This window comes from Protopterus annectens, chromosome 16.part0 (genome assembly GCF_019279795.1).
Source record: "Protopterus annectens isolate FY-2018-M chromosome 16.part0, PAN1.0, whole genome shotgun sequence".
In the NCBI taxonomy this organism is placed as follows: Eukaryota; Metazoa; Chordata; order Ceratodontiformes; family Protopteridae; genus Protopterus; species Protopterus annectens.
In genome coordinates, this window is record NC_056750.1 from 576,426,073 (window position 1) to 576,443,754 (window position 17,682).

General features: G+C 36.9%; 1 protein-coding gene across 2 annotated transcripts in view; it reads left to right on the forward strand.

Annotated features, from left to right (window-relative positions):
* The window catches only part of COL5A1 (collagen type V alpha 1 chain), a 1,013,097-nt gene that overhangs the window by 924,038 nt on the left and 71,377 nt on the right, over positions 1 to 17,682 (forward strand). For both annotated transcript variants that reach the window (XM_044058757.1, XM_044058756.1), the window contains exons 52-55: positions 2,902 to 2,955; positions 8,691 to 8,744; positions 9,509 to 9,562; positions 15,716 to 15,823. In XM_044058757.1, coding sequence (XP_043914692.1) covers positions 2,902 to 2,955; positions 8,691 to 8,744; positions 9,509 to 9,562; positions 15,716 to 15,823 — 270 coding nt within the window. The remainder of the gene's footprint in view (positions 1 to 2,901; positions 2,956 to 8,690; positions 8,745 to 9,508; positions 9,563 to 15,715; positions 15,824 to 17,682) is intronic.

Consider the following 17,682-nt stretch of genomic DNA (forward strand, 5'->3'; position numbering starts at 1 on the left):
TATACTTCATTCTTGCTGTGTGTACCCATTTATGAGTTAGTATGTATGCAGTTTAAGAAATATGTAAACATATTTCATATACTTTATCTTTAATATATCTTCAATTTATCTTGTAGTATGCAATCAGGTAGTGAACTGCTTCTGTTCAGTGTCAGGTTGCATGTTCAGTTTACTTAATATCTGCATTTTGGAAATTGTCGTGCACTCTGTATTTGCATGGATTGAGGGGATGTACTTGTTCTGGGTTGTATGTGAGTACACTAGGGTTGTTTTGTTTAATTTTTGGTTTTACTAGCATTAGATGTAATTTCTTATGTCACTGTACAAACTGAGTGTAAAACTGCTTATTGTGGAAGAGAGTGGCAATAGTTCCCTCTTCTTACTGAAGTGGTTTGCAAGCCATAGGTGATGCTTTTGTAACAGATAAAAGAGTGGAGGATCTTTGCTGGCAATTACGTATTTTTAAGTATTTGTGTAGTTAAACATTTTACTGTTTAGTTAGGAAGAAAACAGCTGCTGTTTTCCTTGTTAGCATTTATCTGAAATGTACAGCAAGCAAAAAGAACCACTAATCCATGAATTATGTACTGATATTCTTAAGGCTCATACATTTTATTTCACTATTGTATAATAAGCATTATCTCCCAGTCGGGTTTAGCGAGTTGTGATTATTTCTGTGTAGTTAACTTTAGCATGCTTTGGGAAGGAGAGGATTTTCAATTTGTAGATACCACATTTAGGTTGATTTTTTGTAGGTGCTTTTTGAATCCATGCCTGCCAACTGTTAAGCCTCCTTTTGTTGGATTTGCCCAGAACCAATAGGACAAGAGCTGTCCAGAGGGATCATGATATGGGCAGCCATGAGGACTGTCTTTGGTTAAATATTATGGTACCATTATCACTGAGGACAGAACTTTTGAGAACTGCTTGAAACACCATTTTTAATCTCAATATTTAAAGTGTTGTTACATGGTGTTGGACTACGAACTGATTTTTTTATTACAGAAATCATGTAATGTATTAAAATTTTTCCTATTAACAATGCTATTTCCCAGCCTGTATCTGGGAGACTGACCTCCCCGTTGAGACTGCTACTGCTTTCAGTGACTACTTGGAGCAGTCAAGCAGTTTTTGCAGTTGTCAACAAAGGAGTTTCATAATACCTGATAATGCTGAATGTGTATCTGCTCCAACTTTGTATGGAGAAATTCTTCCTCTTGTTTTGGGAAATTGGTAGTCACAAAACAGAAGTTTGGATTTCATTTCTACATTGGTTTGCCACTGAAGAAAGTACATTCTCATTAGATATTGGGTTGTTTTACTATTCAGTAAAAATACTGGACAGCTTCACCATATCCTGTGTACATCACGGGTCTTGACATCCTAACATTTCTGACCCTCTTGTAAACAGTAATCATATACCCTGTTTGCCTTGAACACTATTTAGAGTGCTAGCTACTGTAGTCTTGTTTTAGTAGCCAGTAAGCAGGTTACAGTGACTCGTCCCTTGCAGAAGTGTGTGAATTATATTACTGCATTAGAGACTGCTGACTGCTGCATTAGAGGCTGCTGAATTGTCAATCACAACAGTGTTATTAGATTTACATGTAGTTTTCTGATCATCATCAGTTGCTCAGATAGTCGATGTCTTGATATGTCAACACTGTTATTGTATGTTTAGTTGCTGTTGTGCCGATTCATAAAACTTAGGGCAGAAGGGATTTTCCTTTTCTCTGTGTTTGTGCGTCCTGGTAGTATTTAGCGATCATGGCATGGAGAAAGCAGCTCCATCCTGCAGGGTACAATGGCTGATCCTGCTGCAAAAATTATGTTTTAATTGTGTATGTTATCAGTTGTGTTAATGAGTTGGTGTACCTATGTTTTTTTCACTTTGTTGAGATATTTTTACATACAACTGGAATGACCATTCTCAGGTGATGTCTACAGCTCTAGTGTAAAGGTATACCATGTGTGGTTACTAAAAGAAGTATCAGCAAGTTCTAATAGTGTTCTTTGTATTCCTTACATTGTTACACATTCATCATGTATTTGGTCATTAAACTAGTTAGCAGGATGAGAAGTTATGAGCTCCCATCACTTTATGGTTCTTATTTCTATTATGAGGTATACAAGCATGTATCCCTTTAAAACTGGGGTAGAGTTGTTGCTCTAAAGAATGTTATAACTAATAAATTTCCTTTGAAACCTCAGAGATTTGGTATTACGTTATATTATCTGATAGTTTCGGCTTATTTTTTGGGAGTGCTGTACAACCTCCACAAGTTATTAGTTTCAGTCTGTTAGTCAGACAAAAACAGGCAAAATTTTAAATCATGTCCTGATGTAAATAATTTAGTTTCACAATAAACTAGCCTTTTGATCACAACATTTCTTGTGGTTTGGTGGCAGATCGGGTGAAAAAAGTACTCATTTAGTATAACAAGGTTATAGAAGCTGACTGTGTATTTTTTACTAATGATATTAATGTGCTAAAAATGGCATAATTATACACAGCTTGCTTTCCTAATCTGTTAGTTGCATTGCTCCAATGTATAAACCATGCCCACAAAAATAAGTACTTTATAAGGACTATTTTACCTTATCATGGCGTTCTTCTCCATTCATATTAAATACTGTAATTACTCTAATTAAAATCAAGTCCAGTATAGAGTTATTCTGTAGTTTCACATACCCTTTATCTGTCACTACAGATATATTCATCTCAGGTTACTCTCAATACTTACTTCTCCCAGCTTTTTCATATTTAGTACAGTGTTGTGTCTTGGACCTCTATAATTTTCCATTGTGATAAATGAATTTACATTACAAGAAACTTATTTAAATGTTTTACCAATAGGAACTGTGAAAATTAACTCTGATGTTATTATATGATCTAAACAGGGTCAAGATGGACTACCTGGTGAAAAGGGTGATGATGGAGAACCTGGACAACCTGTAAGTGCTTTTACCCAAGTTCTTTTACATAATAAGTAATTCAATTGCATTTGTCTAAAATGTACAGCAGAAAATGTGTTGTGGTCTATTAAACTACATGCTTTGAAAGATGGCATGCAGTGGCTAAGGTGAAGTTTGTGGCTAACCTTTTACTTTTAGTACGTAATAGAAATATGAAACTCTTTCTGTTACATGTCTCTATGGAAAACGTTATTCTTAAATTATAGCAGTTGTTATTTATGCACTGACATGAAAACTGCTCCCCTACTGTTATATAATTCCCATCGTTTTTAAATGCATAATAAATAAATAATCAGAGAATGGTAATGAAAATGAAGTTAAGGCTGCTTGAGGCTCAATATGTCTCTGCCACTCTTAGGTACCCCCTTCCATTCTGAGTGGTCCTGTCAGGCTTACGTCACATCCTGTCCCTTGCAAGTTTAGATGTATAGCAGTTGTAAGGGTACAATAAACATCTTGCCTGCCACAACACAGAATTATAAAATCTGCAAATATTCATTCTTCCTTGCAATTAGCTCTAGTCTCTGCTTCCAGTTCTGTGCCACCATCGATCAAAGTCTGCCCTTGCTTCATCTGCTGTCAGCCTTCTAGCATTGTGTACCACCAGACAGCGTAGCAGTTTGCTTATTATCCAAAAATTGTTATTGCTACCAGATACAAAATTCACTTGTAAGATATGAAGGTTATAGTCTCACTCATCTTGTTCATCAGCCAATGACATGCTACCACATCACCATAATGCAACACAAATACTAAGCCCTTATATAGTGAGGTACAGAAAAAATCACTTTCTAATCCATTTAGGCAGTCCACTGGTACACCCAGACCACAACAACATACTCAGATCTTACCTGCTACAAATACACACATGTGCACCAATTTCTTTCCCTAACAATGGTTACCTGAATTGGATGTCAAACCCCTTAAAGGTATTAGAGCATGCTACCACACACAATAATGTCCTAGTCATAGGAAGCTCAACAGTCAGACACAAGCATGCTCAAACCACCAAACTGTGCAATGAAAGAGTAAAGGCTAGCTATGCTTCAGTTGCTAGAATTTGTGATGCCACTAAGGGCCTTCCATCCATTTCAGTAGGTGTTTGGTAAGGCAGAGTGTACAGAACTCTGCTAATACACAGTAGCAGTGTATACCACTGTCATGAATGACTTGCTGTGGGCATTACTATATCATGGTAAACAGATGTCTGGTGTCATGTAAGCTTCAACTGGCAGGAACCACCTTCATAAAAGGGGGTGGGTCAAGGTGGTATTTAGTTGCAGGTTTGTCTGTATTGCACAATACTCTGTTACCATGCATTAAAGATGCATTGTTTTACATTACATTAGTACTACTATGTTGCGCAGCATTGCCTGCAGGGAAGGGATTGTTTGCTGTTGCTAACTGCTGTTATAGCAATTGACTGTACAGTGTTGGAGAGCTTTACTATTCAACATGAGACTGAGCCATTTCAAAACCTTTGACAGGTTTGTAAATGGCACTACCTCAGCATATGCCTGCCTTGGCATAGAAGGTACACAGTTGGGATGCACTGGAGCAGTACAACACAAGGAAACCTGTCCGATCCTGCCCTGTTGTACTAGACAGGTTTATGAATCAGACAAAAAAAAATTGTGTGTGGGTCTACAGTACACAACGACTTGCATAGCCGTGCAGGTTGTTTCTTAGGCTTGACCCATAACTTGGGTACTGTAGCCTGTATTTAAGCTGTTGCTGAGAATCACTGGGTTTTAAATCCATCTCTGAGTTGGTGACAACTTCTCTTACCAGCCCCACAGTGTACAGCTAAGAAATTAAGCTGTTCAGACTCTGACTGACATTTTTAGGTTCCTATGACTAACTTGGCCTGATAGGCTTTCATAATCTGTCCTGTTTTCAGCCTTAATTAATAACCTATATATGTCATGCAGGAGGCAAGGTATGATATCATCTTAAAAATATAGGACACTACTGATGTTTGTGATGGCAGGAACCTGATGATTAACAAGTTATTCAAAACTTTTTGCATTTAACTCAACAAAGTTGTTATTATGAAAAATGTCTTGGATAAGATAAAGAAGGGGTTAAATTATTGTTTCACTGAAAATTATGAGTAATACAGTGATTTTTCATTAGGCTAACTGGCCATAATATAGACGGTTATTTGATTTCAAAGTGCTGCTGGTATATGTGAACCTTTCATGAGTTATGCATCACAAATCTTCATACCAAGGAGATACATTTGAGGATTAGTGAAGTATTTGAATTTGAAAAGTAACATGAACAGACTGTTAGATAGGAACAATGACAAGAAACATATAAAATCCAATTGCATTATAAATAATGTTCATAAGAAAGTCTATTTGCCTTTAGAGAACACTATATGCTTCCATGAGTAACAGGATAGCTTCCAATGTTTTTTTTTTTTTTTAATCATCAGAGGGCAAAAGGAATAGACTATAGCTTTACAAAACTGCTGGTACAGTACCAAATCTAAGTAACTACAGACAGGATAAGTCTGGCTTTAGGGATTATATGGCAGAAACATTTAAAAAAATATTATTACTGGGAGATACATTAGTAGATGAAACTTTGTGTCTGTATCAGAGGTAAGACAGACAAACAATATGTAGTTTAATTAATTTATTAAACAAAGTTTAAGTTTCACCCAGGCTTTGCCTTGTAATTATGATAATACCCATGGCAAGACTATAAGGCATTATTCAGAAAAATAGTAGGATACCATGGTACTGTTTTATTCCCCCGAAAATGAGTACTGAATGCAGTCACAAAAAGTGGTGGTTAGGATTATTTGAGATATGAACCTATAAGGAAATAAAAAAAAAAAAGTTAATGATACAAGAATTAAGCAGAAGACAAGATCAACTGAGTTGAAACAAAGGTAATACCGTCAATTTCTATGTAATTTGGTACCCTAAATGTTTTATACTCTTTTCATGGAGGAGGAAGAGGGTTGAGAAGACATGAGGTTATAAAAGGACTACAAGGAAACTGTCATAAGTACAAATGAAGTGCAAAATCTTGCTCTGCTGTACATACATGTACTAACAATCTCACCATACAGTCTGAGTGCTCACTGAACACCCTTCCAACCATAAAAACAACATTATACATAGCCATGATCCTGGTAGACCTAGAATGGTATTTTATTATGTTGGTTAGTCCTGCAATGATGAAGATGATAACGATAGAATCAGTTAAAAGAGAACAGGGCCAAATTCAGTGTGCAGTACAGGATGCACACATAATGGATTCATTTGTTAATTACAGAAAATCAGTTTTTCTATCTTGCTAATAACAGAATCATTCCTGAGGTAGACAGCAGACACAATTCCACTTAAATCCCATAAATCCTCTATAATTTATTTCAGAAAACACTAATCCAGAAATAAATTGAGCATCTTAGATATAGCTATGACACAAGTGAGTTGAGCTGTTTTACTGCACAATTAAGGCCCACTGGAGATACAAGCTTGACTGGTTTCAGTCTGCAAGTATTTGTTTTAAACAAACCATACATCAGTAACCTTAAGTGACCCTATAAATCAAATGAAAATGAGGATACAGAGAAAGGATTGCAAAAAGTGCACTCGAAACATTGGAATGGCAACACAATAGTGAAGCATGGTCTATCACTCGTTCTTTCCGGTTAAAAATCATAAAATATCATACTATGTTCATAAAAATTTTTGAATACTAGAGTAAGACAGGGAGATATTTTCACTAATTATAATGAAAAGGAGACAAAACCTTTGGCCGCATTACTTTGGAGAGGCATAGTAAAACTATAGGCAAAGGCCAACAGGATACAAAGAAGCTCAGGAATACTTACGAGACTTGAGCTTGTATTACTGTAATATGACCCTGCCTACACTGTAATGTGTACAGTTATTATATCTCATGGTGAACGCAACAAATGAGCAGGTCATTTAAATTCTAAGTTCATAAGTTTATAGGATTATAACAGGCTATTGGCCCGGAGGCCCTTATAAGCCTAGCCAAGAGTTTCACCCATCTTCCCACAAAGTCTGCACCTGTTTCCCCTGTCTAGCAGGGACACAGGTGGGATCCCAAGGGTGTATTTTCTGTTTCCCATCCAGTCATCCAAGTTCCTCTTAAAGAGGGCTAGAGAGGTACTCTGCTTGACAAGGAGTCTTTGGGATATAAATCTATCCTGCCAATAAGTTCTATTAATGTCACAGGTTGAGGCCTTGCATGCGGGTTGCATGAGTGGAGTTTGACTTATGGATATGCAGCAACTTCATTAAGGCTGGGTCTGAGATGGCCTTGCTCCGTGGTTTCATCTAGCCCAAAAGTTTCAATGACCACCAAGATAAGTACAATAGACATGGGGTACAGAGAGTAGACTCAACTGGACAGTTTAAATGGGTTGCCTTCCCCTCCAAAAGAAGCATTTTTTTCTATGACCTGCAGTTTTGATCAAATGCAGTTCTTGATAACAACTTAGTTTTTGATTGGTACTTTTTATATTCAGATGAATACTCATAGGAACTTGGTTAATTTGAAATACATCCAGCCTTCAAATCTCAGACAAGTCAAGTTAAAGATTTTATGGTAATTCATATTAATGTTAGACAATCCTGCAGGACACATACTTCAGAGCCAGCAATGAAAATGGTAAACCAGTGCCTTTAAAGGAATAATAGTGATGGTTTCATTGGGTCTTTAAATTGTAGTGAACGCTGTAGGCAGGCATGCACTTTTATGAAAGGATGGAAATGAGTATTTAAACAATTGCGTGTGAAAGCATTTCTTTACTTGAAGTAACGAAGATGAAATTGAGAATCAAATGATCTTTTATCTGCAGCTGTAGTCAATGTTTTTATATAACTTTAAGGACGGGTCATTCCCATTATTAGTAAAGCTGCAGTTTATCACACACTTTCTGACTTGGCAGGGTACATATACATTGTACTTTACTTACTTGTCATGTAGATATAATTAATACATTTTAAATGGCTGTACAAATACAGGAAGCTGTCAATGACTCATAGTCTAAATGCCCACTTTCAGTAGCAATCCTGTTCAATAATTTAGAAAATGCTATTATGTTGACATACAAAGTAAATCAATGCTGAGTCTTTCTATTTATCACAAAACGCTTATCGTGAGGTTTAATATTAGACTATAGTAACTGCGTAGGATATTTATACTTTGTAGAATTATTAGAAACTGATTAATGATAGTGTAGCTGTCACTTGGTGTGCTCATTCAAATCACATTACATTTAACCAATAAAATACAGTCTGCACTATTAGCAAGGTAGTTTAGCTCTTTGCTATTTCAAGCTTCTTATCAAAATACTTCATTGAATTTTAATTGTTGTTTTCTTTGCTTGTTTGTTGCATGTATGCTGTAAGCTGTACATTTCAGACATCAGCTCAGATACATCTGACATTCACACCTCCTGAACTTAGAGGATGGGGAAACTTAATTTTGCAAACAGAAGATATAACAGTTAATCAGTGCATTCTAGGGAATAAACTAGAGAAAAACTGTAGTATATACTTGTATGTACATTGTTTATTTGTGACACTAAGATTTTTTTTTTGTCTAAGCATGTTACTGCACACAAAAATGAATATTGCCACTGTCCGCCAATTTGAGAATTATTGTGATGCCTTAGAAAAAGTTGTTCAGAGACTATATTAAAAAATGTATTTTTACTCTAGGGTCCCCCTGGAGCAACTGGAGAAGCAGGTCCCCCTGGTCCCCCTGGAAAACGGGTAAGTTATACAAAAAAGTCATCATTAATATATTCACTATGCAATCATGAATAGGAACTTTTATCCCAGCAATTGCCACCTTCATAGTTCATTTTATCTCACATTGTACTGTTGTATAAATAAAAATAATTGTTCTTTGCCAGTCTGAAAAGCTAAATATCAGCATGCAGATTTTTTCCCAATGCATGTCCAATGGCAGTAGCACTGTTCTGGTAGTTAAAGCAAAGGATTAGGGCTCGGAGATGTTGAAAATGTCCTCTGTAGTCGAGGGTAAAGATTTGATTCTGTCCACCTTCATTTGCCTACTTCAAGACTTTGAGCAAGTTTCTTGACCCAGACACTGTTCCCAGAAAAGGGTAACCTGTGTCCAGAAGGCTTAGCTGGATAACAAATGTATTAAAAAAAAGCATAAAACAAGCTTGCCCTATATTCATGCCATAACATGACAGCTTACATATCCTGATATATATTACAACTATATAACAGGTTATAGGTGCTGCTGTTTTCACCTGCTTTGCATATTCAGTAACAAAAATGCCAAGATATGCACATTTATCTATGTAAAATGTCCAGTAATTGTAGTGTTTAATGTAAAATAGCCATTCAGTGCCACTTATTAGCTCTCAATTTATTAATATTTTTAAGTGTACTCTCTTATCTTAGCCTCTTAAAAATAACCCAGTCTCATGTTTTGAAGATATGTGCAAGAGAGAGGCTGAAGAGAGAATGACAGCTAACATTTTAATATGATCTTCATTTTTTAGGGTCCCCCAGGTCCACATGGTCAAGAAGGAAGACAAGGAGAGAAGGGAGCAAAGGTATGACTGTACACTATATCATGGCAAGAACTATGTGCTGGTGACTTTATTTGCATCTGTGATTGCAGTATGCTGCTACTTGTTTTTACACTTAACTGCCTCTTCCCCCAGGATGGGCAAGCCTTCAACACTACAGGTAGAGCGCTTCCATACTTCAGGAAGGCACATTATTTCTCCTGTAGTGCCCACCCAAGATGACACTTTTGTACTAAGAAAATGGAATATTTGTTATATTATTGTGTAATTGTTTGGTTATTAGTCTATACTTTTGTTCTCTATTTCTGGTGTAAAATAGTTAAATATCGAAAATTGCTTTTCTTTTTGTAGGGAGGGTAAGCACCCCATGCAACCCACCATGTGTGGGGCAAGCTCCTCACACACCCAAACTTATATATACCAACTCTGAGCTTGCCATACCTCAGAGAGAAGGGAGTATTCCGAGAAATGGCATCTCACTAAGTTCATGCTACTGGCCATTCAGTCTCTGCATTTAGGGACTCACTCTAGCAGGTCCTGACATTTCAAATGGTTACCATTTTACTTCTAAAATATACATTACATAAGTATTTAATAATATTTACACACACACACAAACACAGATAGTAAATGTGCAGTCAATTACACACACACACACACACACACACACACACACACACACACACACACACACACACACACACACAGACAGGAAGACAGTTGCTCATACACACAGAAACTCAGGTGCACACACACACAAAAATACATGTACAGAAATGCACAGCAACGTCAGTCACTGTTCTTGACTGTGTACATTTCAAATGATCTATTGTGATTTGCACATTGCAAAGCATTGCAACCCCATTCTATCTGTGTGCCTCTTTTTCTGTGTCTCTCTCACACACACACATATACACAACTGCATTCTTTTAGCTTTTCTTGTTTGTAATTCCCCTTGTCATACTTGCTAAATAAATATTGCTTTTTAAACCATGATTAGTGAAGGAAAAGTAAAACAGCAATTCATACGTCCATAGGTTCATAAAAGGTTACTAGGCCTTTACAAGCCTAGCTATATTTATCCTGAGATTCCCCAGTTGTTGGTGGTTCAGTGAGTGAAGTCCGCAGAGGTAAGGGTCTATAGTATTAAGAGTGACTTCCTCTGTAGGTGGTGAATTTCACTCTCTAGGAGTGAATTTGCGGTCACCCATCCATTCGTCTATGTTGCGGTTGAAGAGGGTCAGGGAGGGGCTCTGTTTCAGATAAATTGGAAGATTGTTTCAGAGAAGTGGCAGTCTCTGGGAGCTGTATGTATCTATCCAGCATGACCTTTTTATGTCGGAGACTAGGTTAAGATCCCCTGGAGTGAATGACCCTCATGCAGTTTGATTTATGAATATGTAACATTCCCATCATGGCCGGGTCAGAGACTGCCCTGTATGGCATACACAGGTTAGCCTTTAGCAACCTGTAGGAGACAGAATACAGTGACGGAGTTGTCAGCCTTTCTGTGCAAGACTTGTTTTGTTCACCTTGTACTTTCTTAGTGAGAGACTTTTCTGGTCTCTCCAATTGTTGCAGTTGTCTGGTCAGGTAAATGCAAAAGGGAACATTGTACTCAAATATTAGTCTGAGGAGGGCCAAGTATAATGGAATTATAACATCTTTAAATCTAGATGTGATGCCTTTACTTATAAGATGTGTCACACAGAAGGATTTCCTTACCACATGATGGTCAAAGTTCAGATTGCTATCAACCTGAGTACCCAGATCATGTTCCACTTGTTGTACATTTGGGGGGGGGGGGTGCTGTCTATAATGTAAGTAGCAGGGATGTCAGCTTTTCCCAAGTGGATAATAATGCATTTTTTGCATTTAGCTTTAATCCATGCTGCAGATACATTTGCTGCCTGAGTGATTATTTACTTTTATTTTATTTTCTTACTTTTTGTTTATTTGATGCAATAAGGCCACGGTAGTGCAGCTTTTAGCATTGCTGCCTCACAGCAAGAGGTTTTTCCGTTTGATTCTAGGCTAGAGCGCCTTCTGTGTGGAGTCTGCATGTCCTCCCCATGGTTGAGTGACATATAAAAACATGCAGGTAGGTGCATGCCTGAATGAGTGTGCCTTCTTTGAAGGCTGGGTGTCGGGCTGGCAACTCGGCATTGTAAAAATCCACTGCCAATCATTAGCAGACTGGAGTTCCGCTGTGGCAACCCCTAACCGGGAAAAGCCTAAAGACAGTTTTGTTTATTTGATGCAATCATGTAGCAAAATAACGGCTGCATTTTTTAAATATATTTTTCAGCCTATGCTTCATGGAAGATTAATGTTCGGTCATGAAATGCCATACTTGATTTTTTTATTGGGCTTTACCTGTTCATTAATACCCTGTTAGAGAACATTGTTCTCAAATAGGTTATCATTTAAAGTTTAACCCAATTTCTAAGTATCTTTGACATATTTTATGCAGTAGAAATTTCTGAAATGAGGCAGTGCTATGACTTTTATGTGGCAAACAACACTAATGAGGAACATCAAGTACCATTTGTGCATATTACTACAACTATACATCAGGTACCCCCTGCAATGTAGTACTACAACTGTACACCAGGTACCCTCTGCATGTAGTACTACAACCATGTACACCAGGTACCCACTGCACATAGTACTACAATTGTACATCAGATACCATATGCATGTAGTACTGCAGCTATATACCAGGTACGCTCTGCATTTAGTACTGCAAATATACACCAGATACCCTATGCATGTACTACTACAACTATACATAGGTACCCTCTGCACATAGTACTACAATTATACATCAGGTACCCTCTGCATGTAGCACTACAACTGCACATCAGGTGCCCCCTGCCCATAGAACTACAAGCATACATCAGATACCTCCTGCACATTGTACTACAACTATACATCATGTACCCTCTACACATAGTACTTCAACTGTACATCTGGTACCATCTGCACATAGTAATGCAGCTGTCTATCAGGTACCCCCTGCATATAGTACTACAAGTGTACATCAGGTACCCTCTGAACATAGTACTACAATTGTACACCAGGTACCATCTGCATGTTGTACTACAACTATACACCAGGTACCCTCTGTGTGTAGTACAACTATACATCAGATACCCTCTGCACACAGTATTTTGACTATAAATTATGTACCCTCTGCACGTAGTATTACAACTGTACGTCAGGTGCCCTCTGCATGTAGTACTACAGCTATACATCAAGTACTCTCTGCATGTAGTACTACAACTGTACATCGGGTACCCTCTGCATGTAGTACTACAACTGTACATTAGATACCATCTACATGTAGTACTACAACTGTACATTAGATACCAACTGGACAAAATACCATATTCTTTTCCATCCTACAAAGTCACTCACTACAACAGAAATGTGCTTGTTCAGTATATTGGGGTGTATGCATTTGACTGCATCTTTTGCAAAGATAAGTAGACTTTTGGCTACAGTTTTGTCATGGAGAACAGCCCATCCTAACATCATGCTGTGACTTAGTACCACTGTTTCTCCAACAAATAGAACATGGTTCAACAGTCTTGCATGTGGAAGGACAAAAGATATTATGAAGTTTCTCTTATTTTGATAAAAGCTGCATTAAAGTCACAGAACCTGTAGCAGTCTGTTAATGCTCATGAAATGCTATACCAAATGCTTAGCACAAAAAATCCATGGTTAAGTCATGAGGTCATAGAGCATCACTGCATTATCCTGAAATATTGGTTTCTGAGCAGACAAAAGACACAAATTCTACCTACAGGTTTTGTAAACTGAATTCTATGATTTTGTCTTTAATACAGGCATGTAAGCAAATCTGGCATGTACACTTGTTGTATCTTTCGGCTTTTCCCGGTTAGGGGTCGCCACAGTGGAACTCCGGTCCGCTAATGATTGGCAGTAGATTTTTACGTACCGACTTGCCAGGCCTGACGCACAACCTTCAACGAAGGTACGCTCATTCACACATGTCTCCACGCAGAAGACGCTTTAGCTGAGAATCGAACAGGACAACGTCTTACTGTGAGGCGACAAAATCTGGCATGTACACTACTGGACTATATTACCTGCAGCTGAATTATGGACAGATCTTGAACCATTTTTGTCAAAATATATAAAGCGGTAGGGCATGTCTACAATGTTACAAAATGAGTACAAGATATTCCTGAGTTTATGTTTGAAAATTCTCCACTAATGAATATTGGGTGCAACAAGCATACCCCTTTTCTGTACTGCATTACAGAAAGTTGGCCAAAATATGTCTACTTGGATTCTATCATCAGCAATGTTCAAAAAGACTACATTCTCAAATGTGTGAAAGCCTGACAGAACTTTTAAGATGCATTATGTTATCATTACGGGGTAAAGGTTTTTACAGTTTATTGTCCATGACTTCTGAATGGTTCAAAAACTGTTCCTGCAGTTTTCATGAAAAAACTCACATACACACACGCAAATTATATATTTCTGTAACAATTATGACATTGGGCCTGCAAAGATCATTCCAAGGTTTCTTTTACTGACTAATTTGGATGGATTTGCCAGTTATGTCACAAAGTGAGATGGCTGTACAATGAACAATTTAAAACAGGATAATGCCTACTGCATTGATTCCTAAGTAGAGCTCAAACCTAGACTCCAAAACGGATTTCATTTGAAGCATAGCTGACAGCTTTCCTGTAGAACATTAACATTAGTGACTTTGAAGGATCTACAGTTTAAACTAAAACATAAATGTTAGCAAATGATGGTAGTGTTTTGAATATTGTGTGTGTGTGTGTGTGTGTGTGTGTGTGTGTGTGTGTGTGTGTGTGTGTGTGTGTGTGTGTGTGTGTGTGTGTGTGTGTGTGTGTGTCTAGAGCTTTAGCCAAGACAGCCATGTAGTTCTTTAGCAGCTGCTGGTAATTTTCATTTTACTGTAAATACTGATCAATATCTAACAATCCAAGGAGAACAAGGGACATTAATGTGTTGCTTTCTCTCAGTGGTAACATAAAATCAGTTGTTGTGATATCAGTGGCAATGTTTCCTTTATTTGGAGGTGATTTGGCACATGACTGTATGGATGACTATCTCAAGCTGCTCACTTGAATATATGGCTGCTTCTGTCAGAAACACAATTTAGCTGCTCAGGTGGTGCAAAAGGAAAAAAAATGGAAAATGTTAGCTTCAAGGTGACATTTGAATGAAAAAACATCATTATGAACTGGCACATGAGGGTGTAAAGAGCATATACTGGAAGGGCAATTTAAGGACCTTAAGACAAAAACAGTTGAGCTGCAAAACTGAAGTCAAAGAAACAAAATGATGCTACTGGGGGGGGCAGCAGTGCCAGACCTAAACAGTCTATCAATACTGTAGCTGAATTCTTCCAACTCCTTTTCATAATGAAAGAGATCATAGGACATCATCAAGAAAACATCTAGTGGTAACTTTCCTAAGCACTCTATGACTTGGTTTTTGGACTACACAGATAAGAAAAATATGCTTCGATCTATAGACAAGATGTTTTTTTTGTGAGTTGGCATACCACAGGAGGCAGGCAATGCTTTTTCTTTAAAAAAAAAAAAAAAAAAAAAACGTCCAAAATCAAAACATGAAAGTTTTTAACAGTTTCATGCAGCATTCACTTTCCCTGTTTGAATTAGCTGCTGTTTGTTGAAAGCACTGTGAACATGGGAGAGGTTTTTCCAAGTACATTTTGGATGATGACTGGTGGTACCCCCCTACCTCCAATTACAAGGACTTCATTTCTAATAAATGAATTGGTTTGGCTAAAACAAGTAGGAAGGAAAGGAAGAAGGAAGGAAAAGATAGCTGTCTGTCTGCTGATACATAAATAGCAGCACAGCACAACCTTTAAAATGTTTAGAAGTAATCCTGCCTTAAATGAAGTTGTCGAATTCAGATTAAAATGTATAATATGATTGTTTTCATGGTATTGCTTGAAAGCTGTGCATTGAAATAATAAGCCAGAAAGTTACTCAGAGGTTTTATTTAAAATATTACAACTAACTGATCTTTAAATATATTATTTAAAATATTTTTAGTTAAAATGTCTGTATTTCATAATCATTTCAGCTATTAATAATGCATTTTTTATTTCCTTTTCCCCACTAATTAAAGGGAGAATCAGGTATGGAAGGACCACCAGGAAAGACTGGCCCAGTAGGTCCACAGGGATCCCCAGGAAAACCAGGGCCTGATGGTCTACGAGGTATCCCTGGACCGGTTGTAAGTATTGATATCTGAAGTAATACTTTACTGTTATACTTTTTCTTACACTTCATGCCTTGCTGATCTCAATGTTTTACAAACCATTCATCTCCTTCATTTATCACTACATATATATGGGCCCCATGGGCTCAGTAGGAACACTCTTCCTCTTCTTACCACACATAAGTGCATCTGTGACTTGATCTGAGGGACTGAAAGACATTCAGGTGTCGTATGCATCACAAGTTATTACTTATAATACTGTGGCAGAATACCAGTGCCCAATGGATACTATTGTTTCCTCATAATAAAATAGACCAGACTGTCCCTCCATCCCTTCTATTTCTGAGGTTAGTGAAAAACATTTCTATAATAAAATAATATCCTGATGGAGTTGTCCAACAAACACTGCTCTCAATTTATTAAAGCTAACGTCATGGTTTCTAATAAATTGAGATTAGGTTTTGTGGATGAGCCTGGCAGTAACTTATTTTTATTTTAGCGTTTTCCTGATGACTGTTTGGTTTTGACCACATATGTAGTTCTAAAACACTTGTCTCTCATAGCATCACACGTCATCTGATCCCACACGATACTCTACATCACACATTTTTCTCAGACCAGACTGCACAGTATATTCAGATACCTTGTTTTTAAGGAAATAGATTCCCCTGATTACTACTGCAGCAAGTTATATGATTATACTTAGATGTTTTGGTTATAAGTACAGTTTACGAATGGGAAAAGATGCAGAATGTCATGAACAGCTATGCAATGCAACACAACCAAATGAATGACATTTGATATTAAGGTACATTTTCTTTTTAGTAGTAAACATTATTGATTTTCTAAATATGGAATGTTTCAAACTTGAGGAAACCTAATACTTATGTAAGATTTTATTTTTATATTACATTATTTACTGTATATAAAAATTAACTGTTATATTTCAATCCCTTTTCTGCAATGAAAGAAATGCAAACATTAATGAACATTAAATACTTGTATGAAACAGCTTCATTCTACACAAATTCTGAAATGTTATAACTATATATATAAATAATATTAGTAACATGGAATACATTATTTTTAAACACAAATGGTATTATTTTCAGAACAATTTAAACTTTTACTCATATAGTCACATTTGCCTTGTAATAGTCTGCTTTAATTTCAAACTTAACAAATTAAGAGTAATAAAGAGCTGTTAAACAACATACACTTGCCTTAAATAATTACATATAAACAGGATTCAAGACACTTAATGCTGCAGTCAAAAAGGCAAAATTACAATTTATATTTTGTTATTTGACTGTTTTATACACTGCTCTTTAATTATTGTGCATCACTTACTTTCCCTCCTCACAGACCACCAGGAAATCTTCATGCACCTCTATCTCCTCACAAACCACCAGGAACTCTTCATGCACCATTCTATTTGAAACTTAATTCCTCACATGAAATTAATCACTGCTAGTAAAATTGAATGATATTGCTGGTGAGCAGTATGACATGATGTAACATTACTATTTTTTATTAGTAAACAGGTATAATATGACTCAAACTGTCTGTCTCCTTTACTGAACAGTTTAGCTGAACTGTACAAACTACACAAGAATGACTGAAAAAAGATAATTTATGGCACTTTTATAAATGATCTCAGTGTAATTAGGGTACTTAGTCTGAAGTACACAACTACTAACATTTAAGGCCTCATCAGTAATCTGCTGGTCTTTCATGTCTGTAAACCTTAACTTGTGCTATGGCTGCCCAACACACACACACACACACACACACACACACACACACACACACACACACACACACACACACACACCCCTGTTATACACATCCATAATATTTCTGACATGTTCTTT